The following is an 18,380-nucleotide window of genomic DNA, read 5'->3' as shown; positions in this document are numbered from 1 at the left end:
TAATGAAAAAAGTAAAGGGTTGCAACTTTCGTTACTGTGGGATAAAGTAGGTGAAAAAAGTAAGGGCTGTACTTTTGAGGAATATTTAGTGTAAAGGGCAGGCTGGAGGGGATTGTGTCAGGGACAAATGTAATGACGGAAACATACTAAGCTGGGGCAAAGATAGTCGTCCTGCCAGTTTGTTATTTTAACAGAATTTGGGACAATCAGGGCCATCTAGTTTGAATAAAAGACATTAATTCATCCATCTTATTTTTGCTGTTTCCAGGGTGTTTTTTGACAGCAGTTTCCAGACGACCATCCCCGTAGCGATCTACCTAGCAACCAAATTCTGGATGTACGTCACCTGGTTCGGCTGGTTCGGACCCTATATCCTTTATGTGTTAACCCTTAGTGTACTAAGGACCTTATATCCTTTACATGTTAACCATTAGTGTACTAAGGACCTTATATCCTTCAGGTTTAACCCTTAGTGTACCAAGGACCTTATATCCTTCCGGTTTAACCATTAGTGTACCAAGGACCTTATATCCTTCAGGTTTAACCCTTAGTGTACTAAGGACCTTATATCCTTCAGGTTTAACCATTAGTGTACTAAGGACCTTATATCCTTCACATGTTAACCCTTAGTGTACTAAGGACCTTATATCCTTCAGGTTTAACCATTAGTGTACCAAGGACCTTATATCCTTCAGGTTTAACCATTAGTGTACTAAGGACCTTATATCCTTCAGGTTTAACCATAAGTGTACTAAGGACCTTATATCCTTCAGGTTTAACCATTAGTGTACTAAGGACCTTATATCCTTCAGGTTTAACCATTAGTGTACTAAGGACCTTATATCCTTCAGGTTTAACCATAAGTGTACTAAGGACCTTATATCCTTCAGGTTTAACCATTAGTGTACCAAGGACCTTATATCCTTCAGGTTTAACCATTAGTGTACTATGGACCTTATATCCTTCAGGTTTAACCATTAGTGTACTAAGGACCTTATATCCTTCAGGTTTAACCCTTAGTGCACTAAAGACCTTATATCCTTCAGGTTTAACCATTAGTGTACCAAGGACCTTATATCCTTCAGGTTTAACCATTAGTGTACTAAGGACCTTATATCCTTCAGGTTAACCATTAGTGTACTAAGGACCTTATATCCTTCAGGTTAACCATTAGTGTACTAAGGACCTTATATCCTTCAGGTTTAACCATAAGTGTACTAAGGACCTTATATCCTTCAGGTTTAACCATTAGTGTACTAAGGACCTTATATCCTTCAGGTTTAACCATTAGTGTACCAAGGACCTTATATCCTTCAGGTTTAACCATTAGTGTACTAAGGACCTTATATCCTTCAGGTTTAACCATAAGTGTACTAAGGACCTTATATCCTTCAGGTTTAACCATTAGTGTACTAAGGACCTTATATCCTTCAGGTTTAACCATTAGTGTACCAAGGACCTTATATCCTTCAGGTTTAACCATTAGTGTACTAAGGACCTTATATCCTTTACATTTTAACCATTAGTGTACTAAGGACCTTAAGACTAGAATAATTTACTAGTTGACACGAGCCTATTCCTGCTGGTTTAAAGGAAAACAAAGCTTAAACCCGAAGAGCCGACTGTACATCCCTGAATATACCCCCAAGTTAAGTTCACACTTGTTTTCCAGAAGTCCATCATAGACGGGCTCTTCCACCTTTGCAGTTTCATCCAAGTTGACGGCTACTCGACTCACGTATTGAATTTTGTGATGTCAGTCAGCTATGTGTCCATTTGTTCTGATGTACATGGATAGGAAGTGAGATCGCGTAGCGCAGCGGCAGCATGTTTGGCTGGGGACCGAGAGGTCTCGACTTCGAATCCAATCTTTTGCCCTTGGGAAAGGCATTTACACGACTTTCCTCACTTAACTCAGGTGTAAATGAGTACCTAACTGCAGCTAGTGGCAGTGACAGGCCTTAGGGGCAGTGACAGGCCTTAGGGGCATGTTCGGGCAGGCCATTCCAGGCAGACGGGTCGCCAAAACCCACCCTGCCCACTGATCTTTGGATACAAAGAAACAGCCATCATATCACATGGATGGGGCTTTCAAATGGGCTCCCCAAGGGTGGATTTCTTGGAACTTTTCTACAAGTTGAAGGGAATTGACAAGTTAGCGGGTGTCTCCAATTACAGTCAATGTTTGATAGTTCTTATTGCTTTGTCGATGACCCAGGATGGTAGCCAGCACCTGTCCTTCAGTCCTTTGAAGGAATTTTGCAGCTGGGGACTGAAAAAAGTTTTCCCCATTCCTTCCTCTGGGACAGACAAAATTAATATGTAAAGATATAAAAAAAACTGAAACCCATGTGTTCTTCTTCCCCCAAACAGGTGCCACTGAACAGCTTAGTCTACAAGCAAAATGCAGGAAATAGTGTTTCAGAGGGTCTGGATTTAAACATTTTCTGGGACCCAGACCCCCTAGAAATGACGCGCAACGTCCCGCCATGCTTTCGGTGCTTGATAGGATTCCCATTAAAATCAAGGGGACTGAAAATTTCAAGCTGGCTACAACCCTGCGATGACCCATCCTAGGACAGACATCTGCTGGCCAGGACGGATAGAAATTTCACAGAATCTGAACTTCATGCCATGAAATTGATGAAAGTGTATTTTGTTTAGCTTGAAATGTTCAATGTAACAACAAAATTAACAGCATGTGGTTCTAAACAATGAGTAGAGATGGCTCTGGAAGGTCTGTATGTTTCTCAGTGAGTATGTAAGTGTGACGTTTGACATCCAGACAGTCGTGGTGTTGTGACCTTGACCTGTCTCACATGTGTCTGACCTTGAGGTGCGGCTGCCGTTCCTGGTGAACACGGCGTTCCTGATGTACAACTTCTACCGCTGCTGGCGCGCCGACCCGGGGGTTGTCAACAACACAGCCGAGCAGAGGAAAAACGTGAGTCAGAGACAAACGCACTGATCTTTATTTTATTTATTGGTTAGTGGGCAACAAACGCACTGATCTTTATTTTATTTATTTATTGGTTAGTGGGCAACAAACGCACTGATCTTTATTTTATTTATTTATTGGTTAGTGGGCAACAAACGCACTGATCTTTATTTTATTTATTGGTTAGTGGGCAACAAACGCACTGATCTTTATTTCATTTATCTATTGGTTAGTGGGCAACAAACGCACTGATCTTTATTTTATTTATTGGTTAGTGGGCAACAAACGCACTGATCTTTATCTTATTTATTGGTTAGTGGGCAACAAACGCACTGATCTTTATTTTATTTATTGGTTAGTGGGTAACAAACGCACTGATCTTTATCTTATTTATTGGTTAGTGGGCAACAAACGCACTGATCTTTATTTTATTTATTTATTGGTTAGTGGGCAACAAACGCACTGATCTTTATTTCATTTATCTATTGGTTAGTGGGCAACAAACGCACTGATCTTTATTTTATCTATTGGTTAGTGGGCAACAAACGCACCGATCTTTATTTTATTTTATCTATTGGTTAGTGGGCAACAAACGCACTGATCCTTATTTTATTTATTGGTTAGTGGGCAACAAACCCACTGATCTTTATTTATTGTTTTGACTGCTCAGCACACACAGCCAGGACTGCCCAACTAGCGTCACGCAGCCTGTGCCTATTACAAAAGGCTAGCCCTGCTGACAGAGACAATACAAAATAGAATTTGGCATGGACAGATCAATACAACTTTCTAAGCACATGAAGGCTAAGTTAGGGTATGTGTGTACTTAGCGAGGGTTACCTCGACAGTCCTGGAGCTTCTGTCTGTGCCCTGCTGATCACACTTCCTGGATCTGTGATGACTGATAAAGAGTGTTTACTGGCCTGAGTTTTCATATCAATCAGAAACAGTTTTGTATCAGATATGAGGCCAGTTTTCTCATTTTTCTCTGCAGACGATAATCGAGCTTGCTGAGAAGGGAAACCTGAACCTGCACGAGCTCTGCAGCACCTGTGTGGTGAGTCTCACCTGTTCATGTAAACACACACCTGTTCATGTAAACACACACCTGTTCAAATGGTAAACACACACCTGTTCATGTGGTAAACACACACCTGTTCATATAAACACACACCTGTACAACTCTGCAGCACCTGTGTGGTGAGTCTCACCTGTTCATGTAAACACACACCTGTTCATATAAACACGCACCTGTACAACTCTGCAGCACCTGTGAGGTGAGTCTCACCTGTTCATATAAACACACACCTGTACAACTCTGCAGCACCTGTGAGGTGAGTCTCACCTGTTTGTGTAAACACACACCTGTACATATAAACACACACCTGTACAACTCTGCAGCACCTGTGTGGTGGGTCTCACCTGTTCATAAGGTAAACACACACCTGTTCATATAAACACACACACCTGTTCCTATGGTAAACACACACCTGTACAACTCTGCAGCACCTGTGTGGTGGGTCTCACCTGTTCATATCAACACACACCTGTACATATAAACACACACCTGTTCATGTAAACACACACCTGTACAATTCTGCAGCACCTGTGTGGTGAGTCTCACCTGTTCATGTGGTAAACACACACCTGTACATGTAAACACACACCTGTTTATATAAACACACCTGTTCATATAAACACACACCTGTTCATATAAACACACACCTGTACAGCTCTGCAGCACCTGTGTGGAGGTGAACACACACCTGTTCATATAAACACACACCTGATACATATCTGCACGCACCTGTTGAGGTGAAGTCTCACCTGTTTGTGTAAACACACACCTGTACATATAAACACACACCTGTACAACTCTGCAGCACCTGTGTGGTGGGTCTCACCTGTTCATAAGGTAAACACACACCTGTTCATATAAACACACACACCTGTTCCTATGGTAAACACACACCTGTACAACTCTGCAGCACCTGTGTGGTGGGTCTCACCTGTTCATATCAACACACACCTGTACATATAAACACACACCTGTTCATGTAAACACACACCTGTACAATTCTGCAGCACCTGTGTGGTGAGTCTCACCTGTTCATGTGGTAAACACACACCTGTACATGTAAACACACACCTGTTTATATAAACACACCTGTTCATATAAACACACACCTGTTCATATAAACACACACCTGTACAACTCTGAAGCACCTGTGTGGTGAGTCTCACCTGTTTGTATAAACACACACCTGTTCATATAAACACACTCCTGTTCATATAAACACACACCTGTCCATGTAAACACACACCTGTACATATAAACACACACCTGTTCATATAAGCACACACCTGTTCATGTAAACACACACCTGTCCATGTAAACACACACCTGTACAACTCTGAAGCACCTGTGTGGTGAGTCTCACCTGTTTGTATAAACACACACCTGTTCATATAAACACACACCTGTACAACTCTGAAGCACCTGTGTGGTGAGTTTCACCTGTTTGTATAAACACACACCTGTTCATATAAACACACACCTGTTCATATAAACACACACCTGTTCATGTAAACACACACCTGTACATAAACACACACCTGTACATATAAACACACACCTGTACATATAAACACACACCTGTTCATATAAACACACACCTGTTCATGTAAACACACACCTGTTCATGTAAACACACACCTGTACAACTCTGCAGCACCTGTGTGGTGAGTCTCACCTGTTCATATGCACAACACACACCTGTACAACACACACCTGTACAACTCTGCAGCACCTGTGTGGTGAGTCTCACCTGCTTGTATAAACACACACCTGTACATATAAACACACACCTGTTCATATAAACAAACACACCTGTATATATAAACACACAGATGGTTAATAGAAAACACACACCTGTTCATATAAACACACACCTGTACAACTCTGCAGCACCTGTGTGGTGAGTCACACCTGTACATAAAACACACACCTGTTCATATAAACACACACCTGTACAACTCTGAAGCACCTGTGTGGTGGGTCTCACCTGTTCATAAGGTAAACACACACCTGTTCATATAAACACACACCTGTTCATAAGGTAAACACACACCTGTTCATATAATAAACACACACCTGTGCAACTCTGCAGCACCTTTGTGGTCTCACCTGTTCATATGGTAAACACACACCTGCACAATTCTGCAGCTCACATGTTCATATGTTAAACACAGACACATGTTCACCTGTGTTTGTTCCCCAGGTGAGGAAACTTGTCCCACCTGTGACAGGTGTGTTGTTCCCAGGTGATTTAACCAGGTGTGTTTGTTCCCCAGGTGAGGAAACCCATCCGCTCCAAACACTGCTCCATCTGCAACAGGTGCATCGCCAAGTTCGACCACCACTGCCCCTGGGTGGACAACTGCGTGGGTGAGTGTTCCTTAACCCAACCTGCCTCTAGGTTTACTAACCCTAACCTGCCCCTGGGTTTACTAACCCTAACCTGCCCCTGGGTCGACAACTGTGTGGGTGAGTTTTACTAACCCTGCCCCTGGGTTTACTAACCCTAACCTGCCCCTGGGTCGACAACTGTGTGGGTGAGTTTTACTAACCCTGCCCCTGGGTTTACTAACCCTAACCTGCCCCTGGGTCGACAACTGTGTGGGTGAGTTTTACTAACCCTGCCCCTGGGTTTACTAACCCTAACCTGCCCCTGGGTCGACAACTGTGTGGGTGAGTTTTACTAACCCTGCCCCTGGGTTTACTAACCCTAACCCTGCCCCTGGGTCGACAACTGTGTGGGTGAGTTTTACTAACCCTGCCCCTGGGTTTACTAACCCTAACCTGCCCCTGGGTCGACAACTGTGTGGGTGAGTGTTCCTTAACCCAACCTGCCCCTGGGTTTACTAACCCTAACCCTGTCCCTGTGTCGACTACTGTGTGGGTGAGTTTTACTAACCCTAACCCTGCCCCTGGGTCGACAACTGCGTGGGTGAGTTTTACTAACCCTAACCCTGTCCCTGTGTCGACAATTGTGTGGGTGAGTTTTACTAACCCTAACCCTGTCCCTGGGTCGACAACTGTGTGGGTGAGTTTTACTAACCCTAACCCTGCCCCTGGGTCGACAACTGTGTGGGTGAGTTTTACTAGCCCTAACCCTGCCCCTGGGTCGACAACTGTGTGGGTGAGTTTTACAAACCCCAACCCTGTCCCTGGGTCGACAACTGTGTGGGTGAGTTTTACTAACCCTAACCCTGTCCCTGGGTCGACAACTGTGTGGGTGAGTTTTACTAACCCTGTCCCTGGGTCGACAACTGTGTGGGTGAGTTTTACCAACCCTTACATTCCCCTGGGTAGACTACTGTGTGGGATATTTCTCATTACCATAATGTACGTTTTTTGGCTCCTGTGACCTGGTATTTCTAATGACCTGAAATTTGTTTTAGACATTGTTTTGACATATGTACATGCATAGTATTTCAGCAGTTGTAGCATACATCACAGTCCTTGTTTTGGGATTTAGGGCCATTAAACGAAAAAATGTACCTTTTTAGGTTCCTGCATGTGCCCGGGTACTACAACCAAATGACCTGTAATTGGATACATGTGCCTGGGAGATATGCTCTCAGGACTTATAAACACTTTTGGCATGCACTACTTTATTTTGTGGCATTTTTAGATGAAAATATGTATTTTGGAAGTGTTCATTCTTGCAAAAGTGGAGATCTTTTAAATTCAATTTTTGACTGGGTTGATTAAGCAAAATTCATTTTTTTATTGCAGTGTTTTGGGGCCGATCTGTTTTACATGGGAATGGTGCTAAAAGAGCCATTTCTTATATAGGGTGGGGTGGGCAGAATGAGTATGCAAAAGTCCACTTTTTGAGCAGAAATGTTTTTGGAACGGTTCATCTTTCAATTTAAGAACAGTCCATTCACACATAGGGAGGGAGATGGAGTGAAATATGCTGTATTTGTGAGCAAATGTCTACCTTTCTTATGATATGTTTCCTCTCCTTTGGATGAAATTGTGTTTGGGTCACTTGAAGATTGTAGTTATACCAATTACAGTTCCAACTGAACCAGCTAGTATTTTACTATTTTTAGCATTTTAGTATATGTTCTGTATATGTTCCTCAGGTGTGGGGAACCATCACTAGTATATGTTCTGTATATGTTCCTCAGGTGTGGGGAACCATCACTAGTATATGTTCTGTATATGTTCCTCAGGTGTGGGGAACCATCACTAGTATATGTTATGTTCCTCAGGTGTGGGGAACCATCACTAGTATATGTTCTGTATATGTTCCTCAGGTGTGGGGAACCATCACTAGTATATGTTCTGTATATGTTCCTCAGGTGTGGGGAACCATCACTAGTATATGTTCTGTATATGTTCCTCAGGTGTGGGGAACCATCACTAGTATATGTTCTGTCTATGTTCCTCAGGTGTGGGGAACCATCACTACTTCCTGGGGTACCTGTTCTTCCTTCAGGGGATGATCAGCTGGTGCATATACGGCACTTTCACTTGTGAGTATAAATATACGGCACTTTTACTTGTGAGTATAACTATAAGGCTGTTTTACTTGTGAGTATAGCTATACAGCTGTTTCACACATGATTATAAGTTATCACGTAATGTATCCAACTGTTTTGTCTGTGTGTATAAATATGCTGCTGTTCTACTTGTGAGTACAAGTAAACTGTGAGTACAAGTTACACATACCACATGAAATATTTATGAATGTTCCTGTGAACTTTATTGCACGTAAGATTTGTCCACAATGTCTTGTGAACAGCCTCACTCATGGGACACTTCCTTAAAGATGTTGTTTTTTCTCAGCTCTGTAAAGATTCTGTACTTAAGTCTCATAAATCCGGATCAATGCCCTTCCAACATTTAGTATATGTTTGCTTAGACATATAGAAAAAGCATTAAGATATCCAGTTATGTCTTTTTTTCTTACTTTGCCCTTTTAGAAAATAACTGAACAAAAACTTGCTTGGTGGCACTACGGAACCCTGCCTGGAATAATTAGAAGCTGTTTTACTTGATATCCATCAACACTTGTTGGGTTAAACAGTGTCAAAGAGAGAAGACACCATTCATTGTAGAAGACCCAGCCTGCCTTAGGGTTTCTACCATCTGTTTTCTACAATCTGTTTCATGAGTTGTTTTCTAAACTTTCAGCTTAAGTAAATTGTAGGTACTTTTCTCAAAAGACCTGCAATGATATGCAAAGTTTCAAATATTCATGGTTATCATAATAGAGTTGGCCTTAAAGTTTCTAGATAAGATACTGGTGCTTTAGCAATAACTGCTGATCAGAGTTCTCTTGAACGGAATCCTGGAGGTCGATTTTTGGAGGTCGCCCTTTGAGTGGCTTCAAGGGCGGAAGTATCTGACCCGGGGTCGGGTTCCATTTCCCAGCATGCCCAGGGGAATAGTCCCTCCGCATGATGTCATCATATAACAAGCCGCCTCCTCCTGATGTCGGTTTGCCGGCTCCCTGTATACTACTCCCCCGCCCTGCCCTCCTGGTGCCGGCCGCCATGTTTGCTGTGACATTGTCGCGCTCAAGGTCAAGGCTCCGAGAGGCGCTGGATTGGTCGGTGTCGCTGAGCTCGAAACTTGTGGTGTCGTCTCTCGGGGAGACTTTGTTGTAATTCGATATCTTGTACCAGAGGAGGAAGAGAAGGGAGCAGATGAAAAGAGTGAGGAGGAAAGTACCAAATATGGCACCTAGCAAGGAGGAGAGGGGGTACCAGTCTGTAAGGTCAGGGGTCACCGGGGGAGGATCAGTGGTGGTAGGGCTGGGGGACGTGATCCCATCGTCCTGCAGAGAGCCAGGAAGGGAAGGTACAGTAGTGCTGCTGTGTGGGGTGGAGCTTAAGAGAGCCTGCAGGGAAACTGGAAGGGACAGATCGGTAATGATGGGAGAGGGGTTGGGAGCTGCATGGCTCTGCTCAGTGTTGGCAGGGGAAGAATCAGTACTGGTATGGGGTGGGTGTAAACTTGTTTGACCATGTGGACAACTAGAAGAGCAAAATTCAATAGTTGTGGGGACAGTATGGACCAGGGAGGAACCAGTACTGGTGGAGGTGGGGTGGACCAGAGAGTTGGATGGGGAGGGACCAGTACTGATGGGGGTGGGATGGACCAGAGTGGTGGATGGGGAAGGACCAGTACTGGTGGGTGTGGGGTGGACCAGAGAGTCAGATGGGGAGGGACCAGTACTGATGGGGGTGGGATGGAGCAGAGTGGTGGATGGGGAGAAATCAGTATTAATGGGCAGTGAGTGGGAAACTAAAGGGGAAGGTTCAACAGTGAATGGGGTTGGATAGGAGATAAAAGGGGATGAGCCAGTATTGCTGGAGAAGGATGGAGTGGCCAGAGTTACTGTGGGACTGGGGAACAGGGTTGTGAGTGGGGCATGAGTACCAGTGGGGTAGAGAGAAGTAGTTATAGCAGGTTTGTGTAGAGAAGTGCTGGGGGTGGCAGCAGTCTGCAGCTGACTGGTCACTGGTGGTTCACTCCTGGTGTGAGTGTGTGCAGCGGGGTTGGTTGAGCCCTGGGTTACTGCGGACTGTGCACCAGGACTGTAGGCAGTGATCTGTGTTGTGCTGGGGATTACAGCCATCGGTGACATGCCCACACTGGAGGCAGTGATCTGTGTTGTACTGGGGATTACAGCCATTGTTGATGTTCCCAGACTGGAGGCTGTGACCTGAGCAGTGCTGGGGGTTACAGAATGCTGTGGTATGCCCACACTGGAAGCTGTGATCTGTGCAGTGCTTACAGCCATTGTTGACGTGCCCACACTGGAGGCTGAGACCTGAGCAGTACTGGAAGTTACAGCCATTGTTGACATTCCTAAACTGGAAGTGGACGTTTCTCTCCTGACCTCCACAGTCAGACTACTGGCGGCTCTCCCCAGCAGGTTGACTGCAGTGCAGGTGTACACTCCCGCGTCTGTGAGGGTCGCGTTTCGGACAGCTATGGTCCCGTCTCCCCCCACACTCACCCTGCCCCCATCCCCCCCTCCCGGCACAACGCTGACAGCTGCACCGGACGGTAGCGTGACTGTAACGTCCGGAGTTGGGATGCCGGTCGCCTCGCATCGTAGGTAGATCGTTTCTGCTGGCTGCACAGTAGAGTTCCGGGCCTGAAAACTGATGATCGATTTCTTTTTATAACAATTTAACAACCTATAGGCTGAATTGTGTAACACATTACAAGAGAGCGTGCTCACATATCTGATGGCCTCTTTATTGTGCTGAGATCAAAGAACTTCGTATTCGTATCATCTGAAGCAAAGAGTAGAATGTGTCAAGCATTTTTACAGCTTGAAGAAAGTCATATACCAGAAAGAACATCTTATAGACCATAAGTTTACCTGGTGATGGCAGCCGCCTCACAGACAGACCAGACCTGCTGAGGTGTCAGGTTCTTCAGCTGCTGGCCTGCGAACACCCTCGGGCTTACACAGGTTATCTGGTCCTCAAAACGGTACCGGCCGGTGAACTCGCCTCTGAAGGCGGCCAGCCGACAGTCGCAGTGCCAGGGGTTGCCATGGAGATACACGTTAGCGATGGGTGCCAGCTCGCCGTGAGCCCCGCCCGGCAGCGCGCTGAGGGCGTTGACCTCCAGCCGGAGGATGCGCAGACTGGTCGTGTTGGCGAAGGCTCCGGGCTGGACGCGGCTGATGTTGTTATTGTCCAGATGTAGCTCCTGCAGATGGCTCAGGTTGGAGAAGTCGTCAATACCGATGGTAGACAGGCTGTTGTGGTCCAGCTGAAGGATCTGCAGCTGAGGCAGTCCCTGGAAAGCACCAGGATGGATGGTTCCGATGCTGTTGTGGTCCAGATGTAGTTCCAGTAGCTGAGGGAGGCTGGAGAACTCTGTAGTGACAACTGTCAGCCTGTTGTGGTCCAGGTGCAGAATCTGCAGGTTGGTGAGCAACAGGAAGGCTCCAGGCTGGACGGTACTGATGCTGTTATAGTCCAGATGTAACTCCTGTAGCTGGGTTAAGCTGGAGAAATCTGTAGTGACAACTGTCAGCCTGTTGTTGTCCAGGTGCAGATTCTGCAGATGAAGCAGCCCCTGGAAGGCACCAGGCAGAATGTTGCTGATGCTGTTGTGGTTGAGATGCAGCTCTTTGAGCTGAGTCAAGCTGCGGAAGTCATTGACAGTAACCAGATTGTTGTGATCGAGGTGCAGGTACTGCAGCTGTGGAAGCCTCCCGAAGGTGCCAGAAGCCACCGTGCTGATGTTGTTATACTCCAGATGCAGCTCCTGTAGCTGACTCAGCCCACAGCAGAACTGGGCATTGTTGACTGCAGTCAGACTGTTGTGGTCCAGGTGCAGATACTGCAGGCCTGATAGGGGGTGGAAGGTCAGAGCCTGGATGATGCTGATGTTGTTGCTCCTCAGATGCAGAGTCTGCAGATGAACAAGTCCTTCAAACACCCCGTATTGGAGCTGTGAAAGCTGGTTTGAGCCCAGGTTCAGGGACACCAGGCTGGCCAGGGCAGCAAACGTTCTGCCGTCTATCGTGTTAATGATGTTGTTCATTAACTCTATGTTTTCAAGGTTCCCGTATGCCGCAAAATCTGATGCATTTAGGGCTGCGATGTCGTTGTTGGAGGCATAGAGTGCCTCGATATCAGGTGGCAGGTCAGGGGGGACAAAGGTCAGGCTCAGGCCTTGGCACACGGCATTGTGGGTAGCAACGTAACATGGATGTGCTGCTGATTTCCCAAGGTTGCTCAAGGTCATGACCAGAAAGACCAGGAGCCTTTGCAGCCAGAGTTCCATCCTGTTGCTTTATGGGAGGTGTTCTTGTCCTCTGGTGTGGTTCATGGGTTGTGGTGGAGACCCTGAAGATGGGAGAAAGGCAGTTCTGGACATTACAAATTCTTTTCTTTATGTTCTTTAGGGGAAAACTGCATCATAGGTAATAGAACAGCTGCCATATTTACAGTGTGAAATTTGAACCCAGTAGCAAGATCACTGAATGTTGAATTTTTTTCAAAAAGATCTGAGTAGATCTAAGACTCCATCTAGAAACTGCAATGGGAGTCTGCTGCATGTTCTGAGCCCGAGAGGTACAGAGTAAGATAATGGCTGTACTTTGCCAGATAGACTAAGGATGAAAGTACATTATGCATATTGCACACTATTTACACTTAGTGATGGGGAGGGGGGGGGGGTTTACAAATGTCCCTGAAAGATGGACAGGGAGTAAGTGAGTAGATTTGAGTAGATTTCAAGTCGTTAATTATTCAGTAACACAGATTCTGTAACAAAGCTGGAAATATACAAACCTGCATCTGTATGTTACAGCAGGTAGAAACTATGTTATTTCTCCCTGCATTACAGTTAGGTTGAGAAGGGTCAGCAACACTAATGTCACCATGCAAAAACAGTCTTAACTTTGCCCTGCATTGTTCCTACATACAGTCATAATACATGCACTGGAAGCAGCCTGGCAAACTGTAGCTTATAACACTGATAATAGTACCAAAACCACCTTCAAAACATTGAAAAAACAAAGGCAGAGAAAAGAAATGTTAGATTCCTGTACCACAGGTAATAATGGGAGTGTCCTGATCATGTAATGTTGAAACTTGAATGTGCCTGACAGTAGTTAGTAGTAGTTTATGGAATGCAGTCTTCTTTTCCAAATGTGTGTGTGAATGTTGTATAAGTAGAAAAAGTGTAAAACTGACCCCGCACTTGAAGCTCTGTCCTGTTGGCTGTCAGTGCAGTCTGGTAGGTTGGGTGAACATTTCCACATAAAACAGAGCCAGGGTAGAGCTGTGCAGTCTGAACTGTCCTGTCCTGATCACTGCCTCTAACTGTGGTGTCCTAATCTCTGCCCCAGATCTCCCAAAAATCAATTTATGCAAACTTTGGCTTGTTTGAAAAAAAAAACAGTGTTTTAGTACTACTACTCCGTTGTGTTTTATCCATGTCTTAATCATTTTCTTGTGATGTTGTGTTGTCATATAAATATTGAGCATTGAATGACTTCTTAGATTTCTCCCCACCAACTTAGGACTGTCTCAAACGTTCTGTGCTTTTGCAAACGGAACCAGATTTGCTTGGCGTTAGAGCCCCTCCTGACTGCTAAACAAACTTACATGACATGTGTCAATAACAGCAGGGCCAATGTGTTGATGATTAATATCAAACCCAATAACAGCACATAAGCTAGCTCACCAGAACCCATTAAACTGCACATGTCGGTGTAGACAAGCTACAAGGGTGCAGAAGTTCTGATGATGACTGGTGCTCAGATTTAGGCCTGGCACAAGGCAGGGTGTGAGACACCAGTACCAGTCTCCCCTGGCGACGGCCACGCTGACAGATCATGATGGTGGCTGATGGGATTTTGATGATAGCCCCTTATGGGCGGGTGTATGATAAACATGTGGTGTTTACCCTGATAAGTAACTACTGTTTACCCAGCTTCAACAACAAACATCACGCCGACAGGAACAAGGTCGTGGGAAGGTGTAAAGGTCAAACTCTTCCAGCTGATAGCAAAATCAATAACAGTTTGTTTTTTATGTCTCTGTATAACGTGTGACCTTGTAGTTAGCCCAGTGTGGCAAAAATGTGCAATTAATCTTCATCCATTCATTCATTCATTATCATGTTAGGTACCCCTCTTATTCTTTCACGTACCCCTCCAGACTGGACACACCATTGCCGGCTGAGTCTACCCCCTATTCTCACCCACCTGTATTCTCGTATTCTCACCCCCCCCCCCATACACGCCCCCCACCCCCCCCCGACTGGAACCACCACTGCCAGCTGGGTTTCTCGGCATACAAAATTACACAATCATGTAAAGTACCCCCTATTCTCCCCCCCCCCTTTCTTACCCCCCAGACATGGACCCACCACTGCCAGCTGAGTTTCTTGTCGCTGGGGTGTACATTATTACACTATCATGTAAACTACCCCCCTACTCTCTCACCCAAACCTTCCCCCCCAGACTGGAGTCACCACTGCCGGCTGAGTTTCTGGGTGTACATTATTACACTATCATTTAAACTAACCCACTATTCTCACCCCCCAGACTGGAGTCACCACTGTGGGCTGAGTCTGTCCCGGCTGGGTTTCTGGGCCTACGTGGGTTCTGCCGGGCACTGCTCACCGTGGGTCATGTGGATCTTCCTTAACGCCCTGCTGCATTTTACCTGGGTCGGAATCCTGCTGGTCTGCCAGGCGTACCAGGTATGTAACACCTATTTATCCGTCACAGGTATTGCTTTTCACCTGTACCAGGTATGTAACACCTGTTTACCCAGTTTACCAGGTACATAACACCCGTTTACCTGTCACAGGTACGGCTTTTCACCTGTACCAGGTATGTAACACCTGTTTCCCTGTACCAGGTATGTAACAGCTAATTACCTGTACCAGGTACATTGTTCGTAACACCTGTTCACCTGTACCAGATGTGACTTTTCATCTGTACCAGGTACATGTCACCTGTTTACTGGTCCCATACTGATGACATGAAGCCAGGTACATGTCACCTGTTTACTGGTCCCATACTGATGACAGGTAGCCAGGTACATGTCACCTGTTTACTGGTCCCATACTGATGACAGGTAGCTAGGTACATGTCACCTGTTTACTTGTCCCATATTTATGACAGGTAGCTAGGTACATGTCACCTGTTTACTGGTCCCATATTTATGACAGGTAGCTAGGTACATGTCACCTGTTTACTGGTCCCATATTTATGACAGGTAGCTAGGTACATGTCACCTGTTTACTGGTCCCATATTTATGACAGGTAGCTAGGTACATGTCACCTGTTTACTGGTCCCATACATGTACTTATGACAGGTAGCTAGGTCCATGTCACCTGTTTACTGGTCCCATACTGATGACAGGTAGCTAGGTCCATGTCACCTGTTTACTGGTCCCATACTTATGACAGGTAGCTAGGTCCATGTCACCTGTTTACTGGTCCCATACTTATGACATGTAGCTAGGTACATGTCACCTGTTTACTGGTCCCATACTTATGACATGTAGCTAGGTACATGTCACCTGTTTACTGGTCCCATACTTATGACATGTAGCTAGGTACATGTCACCTGTTTACTGGTCCCATACTGATGACAGGTAGCTTGACACTATGAGGGTTGATCGAGTAGTTTATGACATAAGCTATTCACTGTGAGGGTTAATTGAGTAGTTTATGACATAAACTATTCACTGTGAGGGTTGATCGAGTAGTTTATGACATAAACTATTCACTGTGAGGGTTGATCGAGTAGTTTATGACATAAACTATTCACTGTGAGGATTCATCACCAGCAACCCTCTGTTGACTCCACTCCTGCAGATTTTCTGGGTTGCCATGACGACCAACGAGCGGATGAACTGTAAGAGATACAAACACTTCCTGTCCAGTAATGGAGACATCAGGAGCCCCTTCAAGTAAGTACCTGCACACACCTGTATCACACCTGTACACACCTGTACACACCTGTATTACTCACCTGTACACACCTGTATACACCTGTATCACATACCTGTACACACCTGTATCACACACCTGTATCACACATCTGTATCACACACCTGTACACACCTGTACACACACCTGTACTCACACCTATACACACCTGTACACACCTGTATCACACACCTGTATTACTCACCTGTACACACCTGTCCAGCAGTGGAGACATCAGGAGCCCCTTCAAGTTAAAGTACCTGTACACACATGCACGCACCTGTATCACACACCTGTACATACCTGCACACACCTGTACACACCTGTATGCACCTGTATCACACACCTGTATCACACACCTGTATCACAAACCTGTATACACCTTTATCACTCACCTGTACACACACCTGTCCATACCTGCACACACCTGTACACACCTGTATACACATACCTGTATACAGCTGTATCACACACCTGTATACACCTGTATCACATACCTGTATACACCTGTATCACGCACCTGTATCACACACCTGTACACACCTGTATCAAAAACCTGGATACACCTGTATCACACACCTGCACACCTGTCCATACCTGCACATACCTGCACACACTTCTGAAGCACTGAAAACATCAGGAGTTCCCTTAATTACTAGATATAAAGTTTACCCATTGCCATTTGATATGACTGTTCCTGACCATTTGATAACTTGCCGTATCACAAATCTTCCCTGCAGTTTCGGGGTGATCCAGAACATATCGGATTTCTTTAACCTGCGGATTCCGGGGCTGGCGCGGCCGCACGTGGTCGACTGGCGACAACAGTACAGTGTCAACATCCGCGAACAGCCGGCCGACAAGGCCTACCAGTTCGTATAACATCGGAACAACCGGCCCACAGGGCCTACCAGTTCGTATAACGTTGGGGAGCTGCAACCAACCAGTCGATAAGACCTACCAGTTTGTATAACGTTGGGGGAACTGCAACCAACCAGTCGATAAGACCTACCAGTTTGTATAACGTTGGGGGAACTGCAACCAACCAGTCGATAAGACCTACCAGTTTGTATAAGGAAGGGGGAACTGCAACCAACTAGTCGATAAGACCTACCAGTTTGTATAACGTTGGGGGAACTGCAACCAACCAGTCAATAAGACCTACCAGTTTGTATAAGGAAGGGGGAACTGCAACCAACTAGTCGATAAGACCTACCAGTTTGTATAACGTTGGGGGAACTGCAACCAACCAGTCGATAAGACCTACCAGTTTGTATAACGTTGGGGGAACTGCAACCAACCAGTCGATAAGATTCACCAGGTTGTACAAGGAAGGGGGAAGCTGTCCGTTAAAGTCCTAAGGGTAGACAAAGCCATATGAGGCAGGTGGAAGTTACCACATTATGCAATCCCTACCTTTTCCTATACATGTAGCATGCAAAGGGAAGCTTTCAGTAAAAGTCTTAGGGGTAGACAAGTCCTTCCAGTCGTTACTGGGAGCTATGATACAGTATCAATCCCAATAGAGGGGGAGAAGCTATCTATGTAAGCCCAGGGATGCTTCAGCACATCTCACTTAACCCAGATATTCAGCAACATTCCGAACATAGCTCCAAAATTCCTATCTGCTGTTGTTAGGTTTTCCGGGGGGGAGGGGATGTTGCAGTTGACTGGAACTTTCTAAAGCAACCTGCATGTTTCCTTCTGATTGGGTGGTTGCCTGCTTCCCTTTCCTGATTGGGTGGTTGCCTGTTTCCCTTTCCTGATTGGCTGGTTGCTTCCCTTTCCTGATTGGTTGGCTACTTCTTTTCGTCCTCCTGATTGGCTGACTGCTTCTTCCTTCTGATTGGCTGTTTCCTTGTCTCCCTTGTCGTGGTTGGCCAATAGATTTCATGGAAACCAATTTGAAATGCACAAGTGTGATGACAGTTAAA

The 18,380-nt window shown here is 45.5% G+C and overlaps 2 protein-coding genes and 1 long non-coding RNA gene across 3 annotated transcripts in view; 2 read left to right on the top strand and 1 right to left on the bottom strand.

Moving 5' to 3' along the window:
* Positions 1-17,364, top strand: part of LOC118414484 (palmitoyltransferase ZDHHC17-like) — a gene marked incomplete in the record, with an annotated part of 24,261 nt that extends 6,897 nt beyond the window's left edge. Inside the window, 8 exon segments of the mRNA XM_035818549.1 lie at positions 269-369; positions 2,820-2,944; positions 3,933-3,995; positions 6,293-6,386; positions 8,405-8,488; positions 15,049-15,206; positions 16,333-16,427; positions 17,187-17,364. Of these exon segments, the coding sequence (XP_035674442.1) occupies positions 269-369; positions 2,820-2,944; positions 3,933-3,995; positions 6,293-6,386; positions 8,405-8,488; positions 15,049-15,206; positions 16,333-16,427; positions 17,187-17,328 (862 nt within the window).
* LOC118413013 overlaps positions 1-18,380 on the bottom strand; it is a 711,153-nt gene that overhangs the window by 216,139 nt on the left and 476,634 nt on the right. The window lies entirely within an intron of this gene.
* LOC118414515 overlaps positions 1-18,380 on the top strand; it is a 660,232-nt gene that overhangs the window by 204,625 nt on the left and 437,227 nt on the right. The gene's annotated exons all lie outside the window — the stretch shown is intronic.

This window comes from Branchiostoma floridae, chromosome 4 (assembly GCF_000003815.2).
Source record: "Branchiostoma floridae strain S238N-H82 chromosome 4, Bfl_VNyyK, whole genome shotgun sequence".
NCBI classification, from domain to species: Eukaryota; Metazoa; Chordata; class Leptocardii; order Amphioxiformes; family Branchiostomatidae; genus Branchiostoma; species Branchiostoma floridae.
Note: the sequence above shows the minus strand (reverse complement) of the source record. Positions and strands in the feature narration are given on the sequence as shown.